At 43.2% G+C, this 22817-nt stretch overlaps 1 protein-coding gene and 1 long non-coding RNA gene across 5 annotated transcripts in view; one reads left to right on the forward strand and one right to left on the reverse strand.

Annotated features, from left to right (window-relative positions):
* Nucleotides 1-22817, reverse strand: part of LOC138739087 (LIM domain only protein 7-like) — a 218083-nt gene that overhangs the window by 19477 nt on the left and 175789 nt on the right. For all 4 annotated transcript variants that reach the window (XM_069890547.1, XM_069890546.1, XM_069890545.1 and 1 more), the window contains 4 exons: nucleotides 17844-18005; nucleotides 15822-15901; nucleotides 3442-3496; nucleotides 770-826 (listed from right to left, as the gene is read on the reverse strand). In XM_069890547.1, coding sequence (XP_069746648.1) covers nucleotides 770-826; nucleotides 3442-3496; nucleotides 15822-15901; nucleotides 17844-18005 — 354 coding nt within the window. The remainder of the gene's footprint in view (nucleotides 1-769; nucleotides 827-3441; nucleotides 3497-15821; nucleotides 15902-17843; nucleotides 18006-22817) is intronic.
* Nucleotides 5843-14101, forward strand: LOC138739088 (uncharacterized). The gene is made up of 2 exons (XR_011341991.1): nucleotides 5843-6515; nucleotides 11560-14101. It is a non-coding gene; the product is annotated as an uncharacterized lncRNA (long non-coding RNA).

The raw sequence follows: 22817 nt of genomic DNA on the forward strand, positions 1-22817 counted from the left end.
TGTAAAATTCAGGGGCAGAGCCCAAAATGCTCCATCAAAATCTTCATTCATTCTTTCTAAAAGAATTCCCTTAAAGAATAATGTAGGGTTATGGCACCATTAACTACAGCAATACATTCAAGCTATGGATGTTGATTAAACAAGGCATTTCAGTGCAAATCCCTTGGCTCTCAGAAGAAGGAGAAACAGTGTAAAACAGAACAGGGGCAATGCACGTCATTCAAAGATGTATGAAGATGCAAACAATGAAAAAGATCCATCAAAATTTAAGACCATAGCAACATTTCTGGTTTTAATGCCAAAGCGCACATTGCTGGAACCTTAGTTCTTAGACTGGTCATGCTTTTTTTTAAAAAAACAAACTCGTAGTGTAAGCTTTTTGAATTGTTTCAGTTCTAAAAGTGAATTTTTACAGCACAAATATTGGTATGGACACAATAAAATGTTGGTATGGACTTCATTTTGCTGCTTTATATCAGGCTTATTACAGAATGACACCAACATTTCCTTGCCAAATGCCTCACAATGGCAAGAAATTAGAAAGACTGGGGTAAAGCAGCACAGCTCACATTGTTCAAACCCCCCTCCCCCCCCACCCCCCACAATGAACAGTGAATTACCACAAAGGTAGACTGATGAATTAAAAGTAAAATTTGATTGGCCTACAGAAAGGAGAGAAACATTTATGAAATCATGAACAGAAGATGGAATACAAGCAATCAGAATTGATGTTTCTTAGTGTCATAACGTATATGCATATTTGTTTTACCTTGTTCGAAAAACTGGGATCGCCTTTTGAAGTTTTTCAAACTGATGGGTTCAGAAGCTAAAGCAAAGAGGAAAACGATATTAACTGTCAAGATATATTCAATCCATACTTAGAATGAATATCAAATACAAAATTAGAATAAATAAATAATTTAGATTACTCAATTAATAAATTGATGGCAAGTTACTTTTTTTTATTCAAGAGTTTTCACTCTATTGACATGCAGCAGTTGCAACAAACATAAAATGCACTAAACAACAGTTTAAAACAGTTCATCTACTTCCTTCAAGCACTTCAAATTTAGTCATGGAGCTCAGAAACAGGCTATTCAGTACATCCATTCAAGAACCAATCATCAATGATTCACCTCACACTAATCCTACATCAATCCCATTTTATATTCACCCCACATTCTCTTCAATTTGCTCTGCACTCTCCCACGCGCCTTGATAGGCCAAATAATTGCTGATTCAAAAGTTACACAATTGGAACTAGAAGGCGGCAAATAACGTGCAAAAAGAAATCTATTCTGCTGTGCGTGGTAACGACTCACGGCCAGAGTTCGGCATAGCTAAGGAAGAATCAACTGAAGTTGTAATTTTAAATAAAGACCATGCAAACTTATTACGTGTCAATAATGAAAATTACTCATCCTCCTATCTCTGATGCCTTGATGCAAGTTGTTTCCTTCTGAAATGGTCAGTAAGACTTGCAGAAATGTGACTAACTTTTTTCACGTAAAACGGAATTTATCTGTAAATGTGCTGTGGGAAATTGTTCAACGATGCTGTGGATTGCTGTGAATGGGGAAGGGTTATTGAGATGGGGGAGGGAGGACTGAATATTCCACTCAATATTATTCTAATGGACATGATTAATAATGAAACTAAATAAAAAGGGCAAATACCCAATAAAAATTTTCTTTAAGAAATCAAACACTGGATCATTTAAACACATCTTTCCATAATGCATTGTGGGTTCCTGATTTATTTTAACTCTTTCCTTTACTGGTTGCTTCCAGCATATTGTCCAACTCCTTTAAATTTGTAAAAACAATCTAAGGGAATCTACAAACAGCCTGCATCTGACAAAAATTAATACATGATTAACATTAAACTTACTTGATGACAGGAACACAAACTGTCCATGGCTTTCCATTTCTATCCCTCCCTGCTTTGATGCTTTGAGAATTGTCCTGTCTACGTTTTAGTGGAATAGCTTCAGAAGAACTGCAAGTACCTTTTCCTAACTCATCCATGTATCAGTATTCTTCCCAGTTGAGATTCTGCAGACTCTGCTCAGATCATACATAATGACTTCTACCACCAAGTATCAAACACAACCAATATGGTTTACTTTAATAGCACAATCAAAGACAAGGGTGCATTTCAGGTGAAGCTCATTTCTGAACTGCCTCATGATATTATGTTACAGTATGTATGCTGGGTAATTAATTGAATCCTCTCTAAAGGGCTCTGGGGTTTCATGCTTTGAGCCCAAAGTCAGATGTTATTCTTGGCATTTATTGTTTCACAATATCAAGCAACATAGTTAGGCAGCAAATTGCGATTACTGTCTTAAAAGACGTTAACTTTGCAACTTCGTGCAACATGAAATTAATAACGAGTGGGTCCACTGGCGCTGTGGTCATAAAACACAAGGTTTTGAATCCACACAGGCTTCCACAAGTGATACAACTAACAGTTTAGTGACACCCAAGGCATTACATTTGGGAGCTGTGGTGTCATCTTAAAATAAACATTTGCTTCATGAGCAAGTTGGAGAGGGCTACTTACTTATGGAATGGTTTAAAGTTCAGTAAGAGTTGCAGGAATATGACTCACTTCTATCATCCACAATGGAATTTATTTGTGAACGTGTTCTGGGAAATTGTTTGACTTGCTGCGGGTTGCTGGGGATAGGGAAGGGTTGTGGTGAGGAGGGGGGGTGGTTGAGATTGAAGAGCCTTTTTGCTTTGGTAGGGCAACAAGAGAGGAAAGAAGAATGCAAAGAGAAATGAGGAATTATCCATCAAATTTTGCCATGTCTATCATGCCAAAAGACAAAATTCTTCTTTGGGAATCTGATTAACCCATATGAACTCAGATAGCTTGCGCTATTATCACTGGATGAATTCTATTGTTGAAACAATTCTGGCACCCTCGGGGAAAGAAGTGATGTAAGGGGCTGTACAATATTTAAATAATGGGTTTGAATAAATCATCAAGAAACTATTGCAATTGCTATACGAGTCAAGGACCAAGGTGATTCAAAGTGATAAGCAAAACATTCAGGAGTGTGGGGTAGAGTGATGACAAACAGATTTTATGCCAGGAACACCTAATCATTACCAATCTACTGCCTGGAAGTAGATAGAAAATCAATCATGGCTTTGAAAAGAGTATTACATAGGGACACAAGAGAAAATATTTTGCAGATCCATGGCAAAGATGCTTGGAACTGAATAAAGTGCTCTACAAAGAGTTTGCATTGATGCAGTAGCCTGAATGGTCTCCTGTTGCTATTGAATTAATTCAGTTATTTGCTCTCTTACATCTATGTCACATTATGTAAAACTACAGGCTAGACACAAAAAAAGGTATCCCATGGGCTGTTATTAAAAACTGCAACAGTCACAAAAGAACAACACAGAAATATTTTGCATTGGATACCTTTATGCATTGAATCCCCTGGTAATTTCTTCTCATCTTCTCCCGATTGAGTGTCCTGTAAATTGGCATGATGTATTTCTATTTAAGTTCATTAAATGCAAAAATTAAACAAATAGAGTCTGATGAAATTATTTAATATTGCGGGTCAAAGGGGCTGATGCAACAAGTTACGTATTTCATTTTCTATTACCTTCATAGTGCAGAGGCAATAACTTCATGATAAATATTCACCAAATGAGATGACCCTAGAGTTGTACACAATCAAAAACAATTCATCCCTCATAACTAACGAGATTTAATTGAACCACTAATCAGCCACTTCTTTCAAAATTAGAAGCAACCAAGACGATTTTATTTTCCATTTGTGATTCTGCCACTTGTTTTACACATGGCATCCTCCACTGTGCTTGCTACTAACTTATTAAATATATCTCTACTTTGAAAACAATTCAAATGTAGCTCAATAAATCTTAATTAAGTGGAATATCATGGAGCATTTTGCTTCTGTTACTTGGTCACTGCAATATGGTCCGCCTTGGCCCCTTGCACTTTTCTTGCAATATAATATTGTATCAGGTGGCACCTCAAACAAAAATTGATTCTACACACTTCAGTGGATTTAATGTTTGCAAGCACAGCGTGAAGTTGCCATGCGAGTAGTACGACTGACAGAATATTAATTTTTAACACATTGAACAAACACAATAAACAAATGTCAGACTCCTATTTATTGATGGCAGCTCTGGCTTCAACATCATAATTCCATATACAGTCATCTCTAAACTCCAAGTCGCAGGTGTCAGCATTCCCCTCTGCAACTGGATCCTCGATTTTCTGACCTGCAGATCACAAGCAGTGGCAACACTTCTTCTACGATAATCCTTAGCACCTCAGCCCCTTGCTATACATCCATGATTATGTGGCCAAACTAACTCCATCTACAAGTTTGCAGATGACACCACCGTCATACATTGGATCTCAAACAATGATGACACCCTGTACAGGAATGCAATAGAGAATCTGGTGGTATGGTGTGAGGGCAATCATCTCTCCCCTCAATGTCAGCACAATGAAGGAGTTGACTTCAGGAGATGGTGAGGAGTACATACTGTGATGCAATGGGTTAATTAAACATATGCTTAAGGGATTAAAATTGGGTTAGCTGTTAGGTTGAATGCATTTCACAGACACAGCCTTGCAAAGTCCAACGGCAGGTGCAAACAGAAGGTTCTGGGCTTTAACAACATGTGCAACCACACCCCAGAAACTGAAACATTTGCAGAAAGTTGGGCCCAAATGTTTTTTTGTAAAGCCTGGAAATCGCAACATTTGCAAATTTAAACCAAAAAAATAACAGTGCCTGGAACTTCAGGAGGGGAAGGGCAGAGAATGAGAGAGGAGTTCACAGGAGGGAGTCTGAGAAAGGCTGGACAGAAAAGGAGTCTGCTAAAAAGGCTACTTTTTCCAAGACTGGGCAGAGTTCTGATATGGTAGCCTGAGTTTACCCTCTGTGGGAGTCAGGAGTGGAGGTTCGTCTTCCCGGTGTAGCAAAGAGGAGAAAAACCCTGTGAGAAGAACCCGGAAGAAGACAAGTTTCTTCTGAAGACACTCCTGTTTGGGGTGTCCAACAAGCAATAACCATCTCTCTGTAATCCTCCACAACTTTCCTGCCTGGTAATTCTAAGTACTGAAGTTTGCTTGAATATAATGACTGTTTGATTCTGTGCACAAGACTGAAGGTGACTGGAAACTGGAGCCTTGGAAACGTGGACAGTGGAAGATTGGTCAGTAAGAAGGACTTTCTTGAAAACACATCATACACACACTTGAGCTTAGATTAGGTTGGGGGGGAGGGGAGGGATTGTGTAAATAACTTAGTGTTGATAAGTTAAGAGTTGATCTTGTTCTATACTCAGAGAATTAAGAATTAAACTAATTTTGTTTAAAGAACCATTGCTTTGCTGTATTTCTATTGCTGAAGGTATAAATGTGTTCGCTGAACTCATAACAATACCCCTGTATATACCAATGAGGCCGAGGTGGAGAGCTGCAAATTCTTTGTGTAAATATCACCAAAAACCTGGCACTGCTATCATCAAGAAAGTGCACCATCATATCTACCTGCTCAGAACATGGCCCTAAGATCTCTTATCAATTTTTACTGATCCATAGAGAAAGTATCCTATCTGGACTCATCCCAATCTTGCCCAGGAACTGCTCCACTCAAGACCATAACTAACTGCCGCGAGTCGTGAACGTAGCTTAGGCCATAATGCAAGCCAGCTTCCTCTCCATCGACTCTGCCTCATCCACCCGCTGCCTCAGGTGCTTCCATCTCATACACTTTCTCCCCCTCCCCCACCCAACCTTCTATGTGCAGAAGATACACGGGTTTTGTTATATAGAGAGTTTAGGTTAAAAAGACTTAAATTAAAATGTGATGATTAATCATAAACAGGGAAGCCAGAACGGACAGAGAGTTTACTAGCAGTCAAGGACAGAAGGATCTGCTGAATATGTTTTTTTAAACCTATCTTTTCATGGTCATAGTAAGAGACATGCAGGAGACAAAGGATTGATAAGAAGTGTGAGAAACAGAATTTAGTGAATGTAGAGTTCACAGCGTACGTAACGAACGTGATAATTAATAATGCAGTTATACTTAGAATGTTTTTGTAATACTAACCAATTAAAACAGTATTAATAAGAAGGGGAAGGGCAAATAATAAGGGTATAAAAATCAATGCACTGTATGTATCGGGGCTTAACTGGTGAGAAACCAGTTGAGTCCAACTCTGCAGACTTGTAAATAAAGCTTGTCGTGTCATCAGTTTTAAAGAGACTCATGTGTGAGAAGTTTTATTTCTGACAAATGGGGGCTCGTCCGGGATCTACACTCTGGCCGTGAGGGGAGGCGAGAAGGGGGACATTGGAGGCGGTGCACCCCGCTGAGTTCAGCGGCTCCTAGTCCCTTGCTCGTCGCTTCGGGCGGCTTGAGCGAGTGGTATCCGGACAGGGTGACACGACAAGACGGAGAGGAGAAGGGTGACGGTTCAATCCCCGGGAAGACACTGGTAAGTGACGACTTACGATTGTGGTGTGGGGATTGGGTAACAGGTGTAACGGGATACACCTGTTTGGATAAAAACCTAACGGAATAGATTAAGTATAGATCTTTTGTCGTGGTGTGAGGACCCTGTCGCGGGACTCTAGGATAGACCCCAGGGAAACCTCGGCGGTAACCGAAGGAGGGACAGCACCTCCGACGAAGTGCCGAGAAGAGAGGGGTCAACCCCAGGAAAACCTCAGCGGTAACCGAAGGAGGGACAGCACCTCCGACGAGGCGTCTGAGAGGAAGGGAGTAGGGTCCAGAACGAGAGGGTCCTCAGCAACGATAAACAGATCTAGGTGGGAAAATGGGAGGATCAAAATCTAAGGGCTCGTCTGAAAATTCAGGACAATTCCTGGGAGTACCCCTTGACAGCCCTTTGGGGAGAATGTTTGAAAATTGGGATAGTAAAAGATATCGGGACAAAAACAAGAAAAAGATGGTCCAATATTGTCTCCTTTGGTCAAAACAACCTATTAAAGGTTCCTCGGTCTGGTGGCCGAAATTTGGATCTGATGAGGATTGGGTTAGACAAGCATTAAACATATATGTAAATTCGAGACCAAAGGTGAATCAAGAAGAGTCAGCATATGCATTTTGTTGGGTTCCCTGGCCAGGATCCTTAACAGAATGTTTTAAATTGAGGGTAGCAGGAGAAAAGAAATGGGAACCTCTGGACAACCTTCCCCCTCCTTATATTCCCCCGGTGCCTACTGCGCCCGAGGAAAGCTTATTACCGGAGGGGAAAGGTGATGAATCTGATTGCCCCGAAGGGGGCCGGGAAAAAAAGGATGAATTAAGGGAGTCGGACCCTAAACTTCCACCGGTAAACCGACCCTGGACAAGATCCCAGACTGGTCCAGGACCATCAAAGTTTTCAATAAACCTAAATCCCCTGAGAGAAGTTCCTATGGGAGGACCGGGAGGGGGAACGGGATATGTGAATGTTCCCCTAACTAGTACAGAGGTGCGGGGATTTAAGAAAGAAATGAAAAAGTTATTGGAAGATCCTATAGGACTGGCTGAACAGCTTGACCAATTCTTGGGACCAAACACATATACGTGGGAAGAGATGCAGGCAATAATGGGAACATTATTTTCACCCCAGGAGAGGCAGATGATTCGACGGGCTGCCCTCCTCATGTGGGAATATGAACAACCTGGGGACCCTAGACCCCATGAACAAAAATATCCCTTAAATGAACCCAGGTGGGACAAACGAACACCCGAGGGATTGGCAAGTATGAGACAATATAGAGAATGGACAATTAAAGGGATACGGGAGGCTGTGCCAAAGGGTCACAATTTTACCAAGGCATTTGGGAACCACCAGGGGAAAGACGAGTCCCCTACTGATTTTTTGGAGAGGGTGAGAAAGAATGTCCAACAGTATGCTGGTGTGGACCCTAGTACACCAATGGGTGAACAGCTTATTCGAATTGAATTTGTTTCCAAATCATGGCAAGACATTAGAAAGAAACTAGAAAAGGAGGAGGACTGGAGTGAAAAACCCCTAAGTGAACTGTTAAAAAAGGCACAAAAAGTATATGTGCAGAGAGAAGAAGAAGATCAAAAGAAGGCGACAAAGGTTATGGTACAGACTATCCGACAGATGAATGCTGAATCCAGAGGGGAAAGAAAACAAAACCTTCCTCTAAACAATCCAAAATATCCAAGAGAGGGAAGACCCCGGAGGTTCGTTAAGTGCTATTACTGCAATGAGGAAGGACACTTTAAGAGGGAATGCCCCCGATACAAGAGGGAATTGCGTGCCCTCGAACTTATGGAAGAAGATTAGGGGTGTCAGGGGTTCCAAATGTTAGGGACCAAATATAAGAGGGAACCCCTGGTAAAACTAAAAATTGGTCCCAAGGGAGAAGAGGTGGTGTTTATGGTGGACACAGGAGCGGAACGAAGTAGTGTAATAACTGTGCCAATCGGAACTGAGCCTATAAAAAGTAATTTGACAATTTCTGGGATAGAAGGGGCTCCCAGAATGGTATCAATAATTCCCCAAGTAACAGTGAAACTGGAAGAAAGAGAAGGGGTACAAGACCTCTTGTTATTACCTTCGGCTGGATTTAACCTCCTAGGAAGGGACTTACAGGCTCTCCTAGGTTTGGGTGCTCTCCCTGTGGGCGGAGAAGTGCGAGTCCACCTCTGCGCTTTAAAGGAAGAGGATGAACGGCAGATTGACGAGAGAGTCTGGTATAAGGAGGGAAATCGAGGAGGTCTGGACATCCCACCTTTACATGTCACATTAATACCAGGTCATCAGCCGGTAAGGAAACGTCAGTATCCTATTTCTTTGGAAGGGAGAAAAGGGCTACAGCCGGTAATTGAGACTTTAATACGAGACGGACTATTAGAAGAATGCATGTCACCTTATAACACCCCTATACTCCCAGTAAAAAAGTCAGATGGATCCTATCGCCTAGTTCAGGATCTAAGAAGTTTGAATGCTATTGTTCAGACCCGCCACCCAGTGGTGCCTAATCCCTATACTATTATGAGTCGGATTCCCCCATACCATGAGTGGTTTAGTGTTATCGACTTGAAGGATGCCTTCTGGACTTGTCCGTTAGAAGAGGAAAGTAGAGATATGTTTGCGTTTGAATGGGAAAATCCATGGACAGGTAGACGGAGACAGTTTCGGTGGACTGTATTGCCCCAAGGGTTCACTGAATCTCCAAACCTGTTTGGACAAATGCTAGAACAAATCCTGATGGACTATCCACAATCTGATGATTCCCAACTAATGCAGTATGTGGATGATTTACTATTATCAGGACCCAAGGAACAAGAAATGAGGGGAGAGACCATTAGACTCTTGAATTATCTGGGGAAAAAGGGTCTACGGGTGTCCAGGAACAAGTTACAGTTTGTTGAGAAAACTGTGATATATCTGGGACACCAGATAAGTAAAGGACAGAAACGGATTACCCCTGAACGAATTGCGGGAATCACTAGAATGCCTTTACCCCGTAATAAGAAGGAAATAAGACAATTCCTGGGACTCTTAGGATACTGTAGATTATGGATAGAGGACTACTCAGCTTTGGTGAAGTTTATGTATGATAAACTGACAAATGAAAATGACTATCCATTGAAATGGACCCAGGAGGAGGAGGGATGGTTCGAGGACTTGAAACATCGCCTAACACGAGCCCCAGTACTCACTCTGCCCTCTTTAAAACAGCCCTTCCAGCTATTTGTCACTCATAACCAAGGAACAGCTGTGGGAGTTTTAACACAGGAAAAAGGCGGTCAGCGACACCCAGTGGCTTTCCTTTCCAAAATGATGGACCCAGTGTCTCGCGGATGGCCGACGTGTATCCAGGGAGTAGCGGCTGCTGCTCTGTTGGTAGAGGAAGCACGTAAACTTACTTTTGGAGGAAAGATGACTGTGTACACCTCCCATTCTGTGAGTGTTTTATTAACACAAACTGCCCATCGATGGCTGACTGATTCTCGCATATTAAAGTATGAAACCATTTTAATGGTTGGAGAAGATTTACAGTTTGCAAAAATTAATAGCTGCAACCCAGCTCAGTTTTTATACGGCAGTGAAACAGAGAAAGAGGTGGAACATGACTGTGTCGAGTTGACAGATCTTCAGACCAAGACCCGAGAAGACCTTTGCGATACTCCGCTGGGAGAAGGATATGAATTCTACATTGACGGCTCCGCCAGATGTGTTGACGGAATGAGAAGAAATGGGTATGCTATAATAGAAGGAAATACTTGGAAAGTAGTAGAATCCACGAGACTACCCGGAAGCTGGTCAGCACAATCCTGTGAACTATATGCCTTGCAGAGAGCCCTCAGAATACTGGCAAAGAAAATTGGAACGATTTACACAGATTCCAAATACGCATACGGGGTAGTGCATACCTTTGGTAAGATCTGGAAGGAGCGTGGTCTAATTACATCAAGAGGAAAGGAATTGGCACACGAACAGATGATTACTCTGACTTTAGAAGCCTTAACATTACCCCAAGAAATAGCAGTGGTCTACATACCAAGCGATCAAAGGGGAGATAACCCGACAGCAATTGGAAACAGACTGGCTGATGAAGAAGCCAAAAGAGCAGCCATGCAACAAGAAGTCCGTTTGCTGACTTTAATCCCAATAAGGCAAGGCATAAAGACAGCTCCCATTTTCACTGCTAAGGAAGAAAAGAACATGGATCAGCTGGGCGCAAGCCAGTTACCTGATGGAACATGGAAAACACCAGATGGAAGAATGGTTCTAAATAAAGAAATAACTCGCAATATTTTAAAACACCTGCATCATCAGAGCCAAGCCTTATGTGACACAGTGCTTCGAGAATATGTGTGTAAGGGAATCTACACCTTGGCCCAACAAGAGGTGCAAAATTGTTACCTATGCACAAAAATTAATAAGAAGATAATGAGGACAGGGACCATGGGAGGTCAACCATTAGCCATACGCCCTTTTCAACGTATCCAGATCGACTTCACAGAGTTACCTCAAGTTCAAAGATGGAAATATCTGTTGGTGATAATAGATCACTTTACCCGATGGGTAGAAGCCTTCCCAACAATAAATACTACAGCCTCTACAGTAGCTCGCCTCCTCCTAGAGCAGATAATCCCCAGATACCGTATAATGGATTCTATAGACTCAGACAGGGGTCCACATTTTTCTTCAAAAATCCAGCAATTGATTTGTAATGCATTACAGGTCTCTTGGAAATTACATACCCCTTGGCATCCACAAAGCTCAGGGAAGGTTGAACGTATGAATGGAACACTAAAAATCCAATTGACAAAGTTAATGGTGGAAACTAAAATGCCTTGGATAAAGTGTCTGCCCCTGGCCTTATTGAGAATTCGTACTACCCCACGAAAAGATGTAGGGCTGTCCCCTTATGAAATGATGTTTGGGCTTCCCTTCTGGAGTACAGTTGAGGGGTGTCCCACCTTGGGGGAAGGGGATATATTTGTTAGGAACTATTTACAGGCACTGTCACGCTCTCTTACAGATTTACGAAAGAGAGGACTATTGGCACAAACACCGCCTCTAGACTTTTCTTTACACAAAGTGGAACCAGGAGACTGGATTCTCATCAAGACCTGGAAGACTGAAAAACTCCAGCCCCAGTGGGAAGGTCCATACCAAGTTCTCTTAACTACAGAAGCTGCAGCACGAACAAGAGAGAAGGGGTGGACACACGCATCCAGATTTAAGGGACCTGTAGAGGCGCCTCAGGACCCTGATACGAACTCAGATTGGACTTGTGTTCCTGGAGAAAAACCTCTTACCTTACGATTTCGCAAAAAGACTTAATTCACAATGTTATTGTTATGTTCTTTGATTTTTCTTAGTTTGCCTATGTCTTTATCAGGTGTGAAATGTAAGAAATGCAGAGATACAGTGGTCCTGTTTCAGGACCACATTTGGGGAAGAAAGGAAGGTAATTTCATTTCCCATACCTCAGTTCCTGAGAAATGCTGGGCAGAAAATACCACCCAACATCCATATACCCCTTGTGTGGAAAAAGAAGGAAATAATATGGGTCATTATATACAGATTCCTAATACCACTCCTTTCCCTCTTAACGGTTGGAAAGGTGACTCAAGCCCACCATGCCCTGATGGACTCTGGTTTTGCATACACCAATGTACTGTTCCAATGAAAAGTTACACTCCACACTTAAAATTGCCTGTCCCTTTAAGACAGCCGGACTTAGTTCGAGTCCATCCAAATAACCATGTAAGTTTCGGTAATGCAATTGGGGGAGATAACCTTTTTGTAGATCTGGCAACTAAAATTGCAGGAACTTTTAATGTAACCAATTGTTGGGTCTGCGGGGGTCCACGGATGTCAGAACAATGGCCTTGGTGGGGAGAACCCCTCAATTCATTGACCATGATATCCCGGATTTGGACAACTAACCGAACGAGATCAAGAGAAACCTGGTCTCTCTCTAACGTCCCATCTGGTTTTTATTGTCTCTCACGAGCCGGCAAATACCCAGTAGGAGAAAGTCCCTTCAAGGCTGTATGGATTCGCATTTCGCCTGGTGTTTTCACTTGGTTTCCTAAACCTCAGACTTGGTTCTTATCCACTGTTTTTAAAACTAATTGCCTACCCCTGTCTAATAGCAGTATTCAGTTTTGGAATTGTACCACTTCCACCATCACAGGACCATACCAATCAAATCCCGTTCTTAAAAGAGTTTGGGAAAGGGGGTATGGAGTATCCCCAAATGGATTATTCTGGGTATGTGGTAATAAAGCTTATACTCGTCTTCCCTCACAGTGGAGTGGAACTTGTTTCCTAGGAATAATCCGCCCAGAATTTTTCCTTCTACCCCACGATCACGGTCATAAATTAGGCGTGAAGGTCTTTGATACATTACATCGTCAACCCCGCTCTACCACGGTACATTTGGGAGAATGGAGAGATGATTGGCCTCCAGAGCGCATAATTCAATATTATGGTCCCGCTACATGGGCTCAAGATGGATCCTGGGGTTATCGTACTCCTATATATGTTAAATCGTATAATTCGCTTACAAGCAGTCCTTGAAATTGTTACAAATCAAACAGCTATAGCCCTGCAATTACTTGCATCCCAGCAAGGTCAAATGCGCTCTGCTATATATCAGAACCGTCTAGCCCTAGACTATCTCCTAGCCACGGAAGGAGGTGTATGTGGCAAGCTTAATTTGACTAACTGCTGCTTACAGATTGATGATAATGGAAAAGCCGTTCGTAAAATCGCTGATAATATTCGTACATTGTCCCATGTACCGGTTCAAACCTGGCATCCTTTCCCACAATTTAATTGGATGGACAAATGGTTTGGAGGAACCTGGTGGCGTACCTTCTTGTGGGTCATCGGAGGTATTTTATTCCTCCTACTTATTTTACCCTGTATTATTCCCTGTCTACGCAGCCTGGTGATTTCCATGGTCGAACAAGCTATGCAACCAGGGGGAATGGGAGACCCTGTAAGACTTTTATTTCAGCGTGAGATTAATGTATCATAAAACATTTCTCTTCCCTAGCTTAGAATCCCCATTCATATCTATACATATATTCAACACATTTTAAAGAGAGAAAGGGGTGGATTGTTATATAGAGAGTTTAGGTTAAAAAGACTTAAATTAAAATGTGATGATTAATCATAAACAGGGAAGCCAGAACGGACAGAGAGTTTACTAGCAGTCAAGGACAGAAGGATCTGCTGAATATGTTTTTTTAAACCTATCTTTTCATGGTCATAGTAAGAGACATGCAGGAGACAAAGGATTGATAAGAAGTGTGAGAAACAGAATTTAGTGAATGTAGAGTTCACAGCGTACGTAACGAACGTGATAATTAATAATGCAGTTATACTTAGAATGTTTTTGTAATACTAACCAATTAAAACAGTATTAATAAGAAGGGGAAGGGCAAATAATAAGGGTATAAAAATCAATGCACTGTATGTATCGGGGCTTAACTGGTGAGAAACCAGTTGAGTCCAACTCTGCAGACTTGTAAATAAAGCTTGTCGTGTCATCAGTTTTAAAGAGACTCATGTGTGAGAAGTTTTATTTCTGACAGGTTTGAAAACACAAACTCCCACATTCAAGAGCTATTATTGAATGTGTGCTATTATTGGACCCGAAATGGATGTCTCTTTGGTGAGCAATAATCCTCTTGCATTGTTTCAACGAAGCTTCTCTCTATGACCTGCACTGTCTTTGTAATAGCGGACATGGCACTCTTTGACTTACTGTAACAGAACACCGTCTTTTCTTTTATTATTGTTGGATTTAAGTATGGGTTAGCTTTCCTGGATAGCATGACAATAAACAATTCATTTGAAATGCTCGAGACAAAATTATTCAAGTGGAACATCAGAGGCTGGGGTGGGGGGACCTTACAGGAGCTCATAAAATTATGAAATGCATAGATTGGGGCGACAGTCTGAATTTTTATTCCCAGGATAAAAATATCACATATTAGAGGATACACATTTAAGTTGAGGGGGAGAAAGTTTAAAGGGAAGTGTAGAGTTTCTTTTTTCTTACACAGAGTGGTAGGTGCCTGGAATGGGCTGGCAAGATTAGTGGTGAAAGCAGATTTAATAGCAGTGTTTCAGGGGGTTCCAGCCAGAACATATGGAAATGCAGGGAATAGAGGGGCATGGATCATGTGCAAGCAGCAGAGTCTTAATTTAATTTGGGCATCATATTTGGCTCAAGCATCATGGGTCAAAGAGCCTGCTCCTGTGCTGGACTGTTCCATGTTAACTTTTAGCATTCGCCAACTAAGCTTCCTTTCCGATTCTGCTGTTTGTATGTTGGTTTTATATAGGTTTACTAACTTACTATCCTAAGTGGAATGGCAGCTGGGTAACTTGTTTCAAGCCTCCAATTATATGAGAACAAGGAACACAGGACCTTTTGTATGATATGTGAATCCTTCCTCTCTGCATTAAGGCATTCAACATTTAGTGAGGCCTATCTTCTTTGGAGTTTGGAAGAGGGAAAGGTGACCAAACTGTAACCGATATGATTTTGAAATGGCTCGACACAGTGGGTATCAAGACACTGGTTGAAAAATCATCAGCTTGCTTTGAGAATAAGCAGTTTTGGTCCAAGATAAAGAGGCATTTCTTAACTTTGGAGGCGAGACTTGAAAATCCTTCAGCACTTAGGGGTGTAAATTGTTGTAGTGGATTTTGTTCAAGATGGGCATCAACAAAGGAGAAGAAAGAGATGTGATCATTGGAGAGAGAAACAACAGTCATAACCTTGTCAACAGCCACATAGCCTTTCTCTGCTCCTCTCTGACGACAATCAATAATTTTTTTGTAAGCACTGATACAAGTGACTGGACTGAATGAGTTTTAAAATTATGGGAACATGCAGATCTTTGGAAGAGACTCATACAATATGGAAACAGGAGCTTCTGTCCAACGAGACCATACCAACCATCAACCACCCATCGACACAACCCAACGCAAACCCCATTTCATTCTCTAATGTTCTCATCCAGGTTCTACTACTCACCTACACACCAGGGATTATTTACAGTGTCGATTACCCACCAATCTGCCTGGCTTTAAGATGAACAGGAGAATAGATCATCTGGAGGAAACCCACATGGAGAACTGCAAACTGCACACAGATAATACTGGAGACAAGGATTGTGAAAAAAAACAAACCTCATTTGCCCTAAAACAGGCAAACTTCACACTCCTTTCAGTACACTTATATAATCTAAATCCACTTTTAAAATCACCTACATCTGATAGTTGAGTGAAGAGTTGGCTCCTGCGGAATATCATGGGTTCATTGGAGACGCTGTTCTTCATGTCACTTGTGCCTGTAAATAATATTCCCGGAGAATCACATTGGTTAGAATAAGAGATCTGTGAGTCTAAATCAATAATCCTGCCAAGATAACGGAGCAAAGACATGAGAAACAAATGGAGAACCCTTATAAAGAAGTGAGGAGAACATACAGAAGTAAAGGACAGGTGAAATGCCTGCACAGGAGACAACAGTGCATCAGCCTCAGCTCAATAAATAGATCCCATTACATTTTCCAAACCTTCATCCTCTCCCTCGTCAGTAAATTATGCACCAGGCCCGGTGCTCAACCTTACCTTAAAAATATTTCATCTTCCTTCATCTTCAGGAAAGCCTAGAACTCATGAGCAACAACACTGAGGGAGTATCTTCACCAAGGTTCATTCAACGCTGCAGCTCTCCAGGCAAGGCATGAAGGAATGGGTAATAAATATCTGCCATACCCCACATTCCAAGCTGGATTTAAAATTCCTAACACATTTAAATTGCTGACCCGAGAAAGGAATTCACGGGTGACTTTCCCCACATCAGTTTAAAAAATCCATTTGCTGCTGTGAGAAGCTGCATTTTCTTAGCAACCTTCTAAAGGAGAACATAGTGGGGAATAAAAGATAAAGGAAAATACACAGGAGGAAAACATGAAAAAGAAATGACTTTGGAGAAAGCAAAGTATTAACTTATGTGTCAATACATTACACTTATGGAATCTCTCAATATTCTCTGCAATCAATGTCCTTAAAAGTGAGATCATCACAAGATGTACCTTTCCTGTACAGTAAATGGGAAGTGTAAATAATATAACCAGAGTTAGATGAAAACTTTGCACTATGGATAATTATAGTGTTCAAGTGTAGGTAGCACAATTGAAAACTTGTATCACCAGCCTGATTCCAACTACAAGGCAACTTCTAAATATTGTTTTTCCTGAATGACTATATTCCATAAGTGCTGAAAATGAAAACCATGTCATCATTTGTGATAGTCAAGGTGAAATTTTATGGAGCTTTTTTAAAGAGGTGGGTGTAAATCATCAGGTCAGCAAAGAATAAAGGGAGCACAAATATGGCTAGACAAAGATGGCAGGAGAAGATTCAAGTGGAGAATAAACAACACAGATCTGGTGGACAAAGTGGCCGTTCTTCTGTTGCAAAATATACCCAATTTGAACATTTCCGTTTAGTGGGACGTGTTTTTGTTTAAACACATCCATTCATTGATTACGTACGCCCGCAAATATTATCCATCTTTAACCATTTCTTTAATTCGAGCAGAGTGGAAAGTTAACTGGATTGATGGTTGAGATTCACACATTGGACAGATCAGGTCGGGGTGGCAGATCTCCTCCCTTTGCTAAGCAAGATACCCACTTGATCCAGATTCAGTTAATGAAAGGACAGAGCATTTGTCACTTCACAACATTTGCATTGATGGTAATTATTATGGAAAGCCTCATAAATGGACATTATTCAAAATAACTACAAATGAATTACAAACTCAGTTTACAATGCAATAATCTACTCTATTCTTACTTTCTCCCCCCACCCCCCCATATTTGGAAACTTGTGATATTTGGTTACTTCATCAGGAAGGGGGGAGGGAAAAACTGTGAAACATGCATCACCTCTGCTCATCAAAATGGAAATGTAGAGCCTTTCCAAACACAGCCTTGCTAGCGGCATGCCGCATCTAGGGACTGTTCTACATTGAAAGGTGATCCCATCTAAATACTCAAAAATATGGAAAATAATCGGTGTTGCCTATGAATTCTTTCATTGGCACAAATTATGATGTTGATTTGCCTCATTAACAATTAACCCATCACCTCAAGTATTAATAACAATGAATTTCGGAGAAGTCCCATATATTTTGTAAGCTCTTCTACACATTTATTCAGGGGACATACACACATCTGTCAGTTAGTGAAATGGAAAGAGGCAATAGATTCAAGGACTTACTGATATCTTCATATTTTCTGACTTGCATGTTCAACTTTCCAGTTTTTTTTGCATCTTCCAAAGCCCCAACCCATGCACGATAGTCCATATCAGCTACATTATTGCCATTGATTGAACTTATTTCATCCCCCGCTTTCAACTGGCAATATTCTGCTGGTCCTCCTACCCAAAAATAACACAAAATAAGATGCTATAAAAAGTAAAAGTTGAACATTGTTCTTCCATAAAACATGCAAAGTTACTGTTATTGGCTTCTCTGAAGCAACAAACGCTTTCCATGGCTGACTGAAAAGCTGCAACTTATTGAAGCAGTTTGAGCAAAGTTAATTGGGATCTTCAATTCCCCGACTTGCATCATTCAGCTTTCATAATTAATTCATGCAGCAGAGTTTCCAAAACTTGACATTAAACGTGTTGATAGAAATTCATCGAACCACCCAAATGGCAAAGCACATGGACCACGGGGTGGGGGGGGGGGGGCTCAATTACAGATTCTCCTCCAAAACACACATCATTCTCATTCAGAAATCACTTGGAACACCTGAGAAGGTGTTGGAGGCAATCATTCTCATACTTCAGAACTCTCTGGATAAGCAACATAGTCTACGAACCAAATGCTGGAAAATGGGATGGTCTATGATCTGCTCATGGACTCATGTGGTGCTACCACTATGTGTATAGATGTATGCATGTACGAGCTGGCCCTCCCCCTGAACGTTTGACTCCTCCATCCGAGATAACTCCATAAAGACTGTTACGCCCAAACCCCTCCTTCAGTACCTGCCTTGGAACTGGGCCAGCAACATGCAAGCTGTACTGACACCAAGGTGATTAAAGCTTATTCATCACTATTCCCTGTCTGATTGTGGTTGATTAGTAGTACAATTTAATCCCCTTAATTTTAGGCCATGGACAAGGTAGTATGGGCAGATAGATTAGACACCGATCCCAAGGATCTGGAGACCTCAACTAAATTCAACTAGTGGGTGCACTACCTCAACGCATTCATGAGGTGCAATGGTGTGTGAGTGAAGAAGACAGGAAGGAAGTGCTCTTTGCTCAAGTCGGTCACCAGGTTTTACAAGCGATAAGAGACTTTGCTACTTATTCTGAAGTGATGGCATTCCTGCAGAAGCAGTACCAGGCCCCAACAATCGTCATATACACACAATTCCTCCTAGGCAGATGAAAACAAGCGCCAGGTGAGACGATTGACGAATATATTCCGGCCCTGTAGCAGCTGGGGCGAGCCTGTGTCTGCCGAGAGGTCTTTGCAGCTGCCCATCTCGAAGGGCTAATACGGGATGCGTGTGTGGCCGGGTTCAGTTCTGACTACATCAGACAGAGGCCGCAAGAAAAGGGTGATCGGAGCCTGCAGAAAGTAGTGGACCTGGCTAAATCACTGGAGACAACGTAATGAAGCGCTAAAGCATGCTATTCTGGTAACACAGCTGCCGCATGGAGGACACAGGCACCACCATCTTGGGATGTGAGGTCTCACGTCTCTGCCGCTGCTATCGAGCGCTAGAGGTGCTACTTCTGCGGGCATGGGAAGCACTTCCATGAGACCTGCCCAGCCTGAAGTGCCACATGCTCCACTTTCAGGAAGAAAGGGCATTAAGCGAAAGTGTGTAGGTCCCAATCTCCCCCCAGCAGTGCTGCTTGTGGTTGACAGCCGCCACCATCTTGGACCACCCCACTTCTAGCTCCACCACAGACGTCACTTCCGGTGGCCGGGGATGGATCCACGGGGCTCTGGGGATGACAAGACGGGGTGGCACCAGTTCTGGCGACATGGGACAGCACCGCATGCGCAATATGGGGGTGGCCATCTTGGCGAACCAACACAGTAATGACTCGGACAGCGACCACATGCTTGCCTCCATCATCGTCGATCAAGATAGCCTGCACCAACTGGCCAAAGTCATGATGAACTTCAAGGTAAATGGCCACCCTACGAACTGTTTATTTGATTCCGGAAGCACCGAGAGCTTCATCCACCTGGGTACTATAAAGCAATATTCCCTCGTGGTGACCCCAACACAATGTAATGTCTCCCTGGCCTCCCAATCCCACTCAGCCGAGATCAACAGCTGCTTCACCGTGACGCTGACTATGCGGGGAACTCCTGATCATGCTGTACCCTCTGTGCACCGGTCATACTGGGACTTCATGCAGTTCAGTCCACATGCCCCCACCTGCCCCTCATGGTCTGCAACACCAAATGGCCAACCCCCCCCCTCCCTGAACACGAGTTGCGGCCTCTCTACTTTCCACTGTCCCTGTTCGAGAACCTCACCCCCCGACTGCCAGCTGGTAGCCACTAAGAACAGACAGTACAGCCCCAGGAACAGAACCTTCATTAAACCGGAGGACAAACAACTCCTAGCAGAAGGGGTCATAGAACCCAGCACCGGTCCATGGAGAGCCCAATTAGTGGTGGTAAAGAGCGGAGAGAAACAATGCATGGTCATTGACTACAGTCAGACCATAAACTGCTTCACTCTGCTAGAACCCTACCCACTTCCCCGCATCACCAACATGGTCAACAAGATCATCCAGTTCCAGGTTTTCTCAACCGGCTTACCACCGACTACCAATCCGACCGAAGGACAACCCTTACATTGTTTTTGAGGCAGACAGCCGCCTCTACCTCTTCCTCGGCATCCCTTTCGGAGCTACCAATGGGGTCTCTGTCTTCCAGAGGGAGATGGACTACATAGTTGATGACTATGCACTCAAGGCCACATTTCTCTACCTTATCAATGTGACCATCTGTGGCCACAACCAATAGGACCATGACACCAACCTCCACAAGTTTGTTCAGGCAGCCAAAAGCCTCAACCTGACCTATAACCAAAAGAAGTGTGTCTTGAGCACTTCAAGGCTGGCCATTCTGGGCTGTGTGGTGGAGAATGACATTATTGGGACAGACCCAGACCACATGTACCCCCTGTTGGATCCCCCATTATCCCAGACCCTCAAGGCCCTGAAAAGGTATTTAGGCCTCTTTTCCTACTTTACCCAATGGGTCCACAATTAGGCAGACAAAGCCTGCCCCCTGGTGAAATCAGCCACTTTCCCCATCGGCAGAAGACTAAACGGCATTCACACGCATCAAGGGCGACATCGCCAAGGCAACGATGCACGCTCTAGGTGAAACCATCCCATTCCAGGTGGAGGGCGATGTGTCCGACCGCCTTGGCTGCCATGCTCAACCAGGTGGGCAGTCCCATGGTATTTCTTTTCAGAACTCTCCAGGGCCCTGAGCTTTGGCACTCACCCATCGAAAAGGAGGCCTAAGTCATAGTGGAAGCTGTGAAGGCACTACCTGGCTGGAAAACTGTTCACTCTGCTGACTAACCAATGTGCAGTCGCTTTTATGTTAAACAACAAACAGAGGAAAAATGAAGAACGTCAAGCTCCTGAGGTGGAGAATTGAGCTATCCACCTACAACTATGATCTTGTACTGGCCCGGGAAGCTCAACGAGCCTCCTGTTGCCCTGTCCCGGGAGGACATGCGCCAACACGCAGCTGGATCGCCTCCAAGTCCTCCACAACAACCTCTGCCACCCCGGAGTCACCAGGCTCTACCACTTTGTTAGAGCCCACAACCTCCTCTACTCAGTCAAGGACATCAGGAATTGACACGCAACTGCCCAGTGCAAGTCTGCGCTGAGTGCAAACCCCAGTTCTACTGGCCAGACAAAGCCCACCTTATCAAGGCCACCAGCCTCTTTGAGCAGCTGAACATGGACTTTGAGACTCCTCCCATCCACCAACAGGAATGTATACTTTATAAACATCGTGGATGAATATTCCCATTCCCCCTTTGCCATCCCCTGCCTGGATATAACAGCCATGGTCATAAAGGTGTCCTCCTTTATGAGCGTGGAGCTGTGCCAAGGGCATAGCCGCAAACAGGATCACAGGCTATAACCCCTGGGGGAACGGGCAGGTAGAGAGGTAAAATGCCACTGTTTGGAGGGCAGTCATCTTAGCCTTTAAATTGAAAGGACTACTCACCTCCCAGGGCAAGACACCCTCCTTGATGTGCTCTATACCACTAGGTCCCTTCTCTGTATGACCACGAATGCAACACAGCACAAAATGCTCTTTTCCTTCCCCAGGAAATCGCCATCTGGAACTACAAAACCACCCTGGCTGATGAACCATGGGCCTGTGCTGCTCCAAAGGTACATCAGACACCACAAAACTGACCTTCTGGTAAAGAAAGTCCACCTCTTCCACGCCAACCCCCAATATGCCTACATGGAGTATCAGAATGGTCATCAGGACACTGTCTCCATCCAGGACCTGGCGTATGCAAGAGACCTCTCGATTGACCGGCCAATCCCCTCCTCAGTAACCTGACCAACTGCCCCCACTATTGGCCCTTGATTTCGCGCCTCAAACTCCAACCGACCAGAACAGCACCACTGTACCAACACCCCCTCAGCCACAGGAGGCACTGCCTGTTGTGCAAGACACCATCCGGGAACCGTCAGCTGTACAACAGCAGACCCTGTGACGGTCACAACGACAGACGAGAACACTGGACAGCCAGAATCTGTAAGGGAGTTTGGAACTGTAACAAACACTAAACCACACCACCCTGCCGGACTTTGTTTAAAAAGGAGGGGCCAATGTGGTGCTACCACTATGTGAAAAGATGTATATATGCACTGTATGGGCTGGGTGCCCCTTGAACCTGTGACTCCTCCCTCCCAGATATGCCCATAGAGGCTGTTACACTCAAACCCCTCCCTCAGCATCAGGCCAGCAAGATGCAAGCAGGGCTGACACTTTAAGGTGATTAAGCCTATTAATCACGATTCTTTATCTAATTGCAGTTGATTGGTAGTACAACTATTCAACATTGTAGCACAGTCTGGAAGCTGTTTGGGCCTACAGGACTAAAAAATGCATGGCTGTAGAAACAAAGTGGATGGTGAGGGTGTGGGAAAGACCAA

The sequence above is a fragment of the Narcine bancroftii genome, chromosome 7, assembly GCF_036971445.1.
Source record: "Narcine bancroftii isolate sNarBan1 chromosome 7, sNarBan1.hap1, whole genome shotgun sequence".
NCBI classification, from domain to species: Eukaryota; Metazoa; Chordata; class Chondrichthyes; order Torpediniformes; family Narcinidae; genus Narcine; species Narcine bancroftii.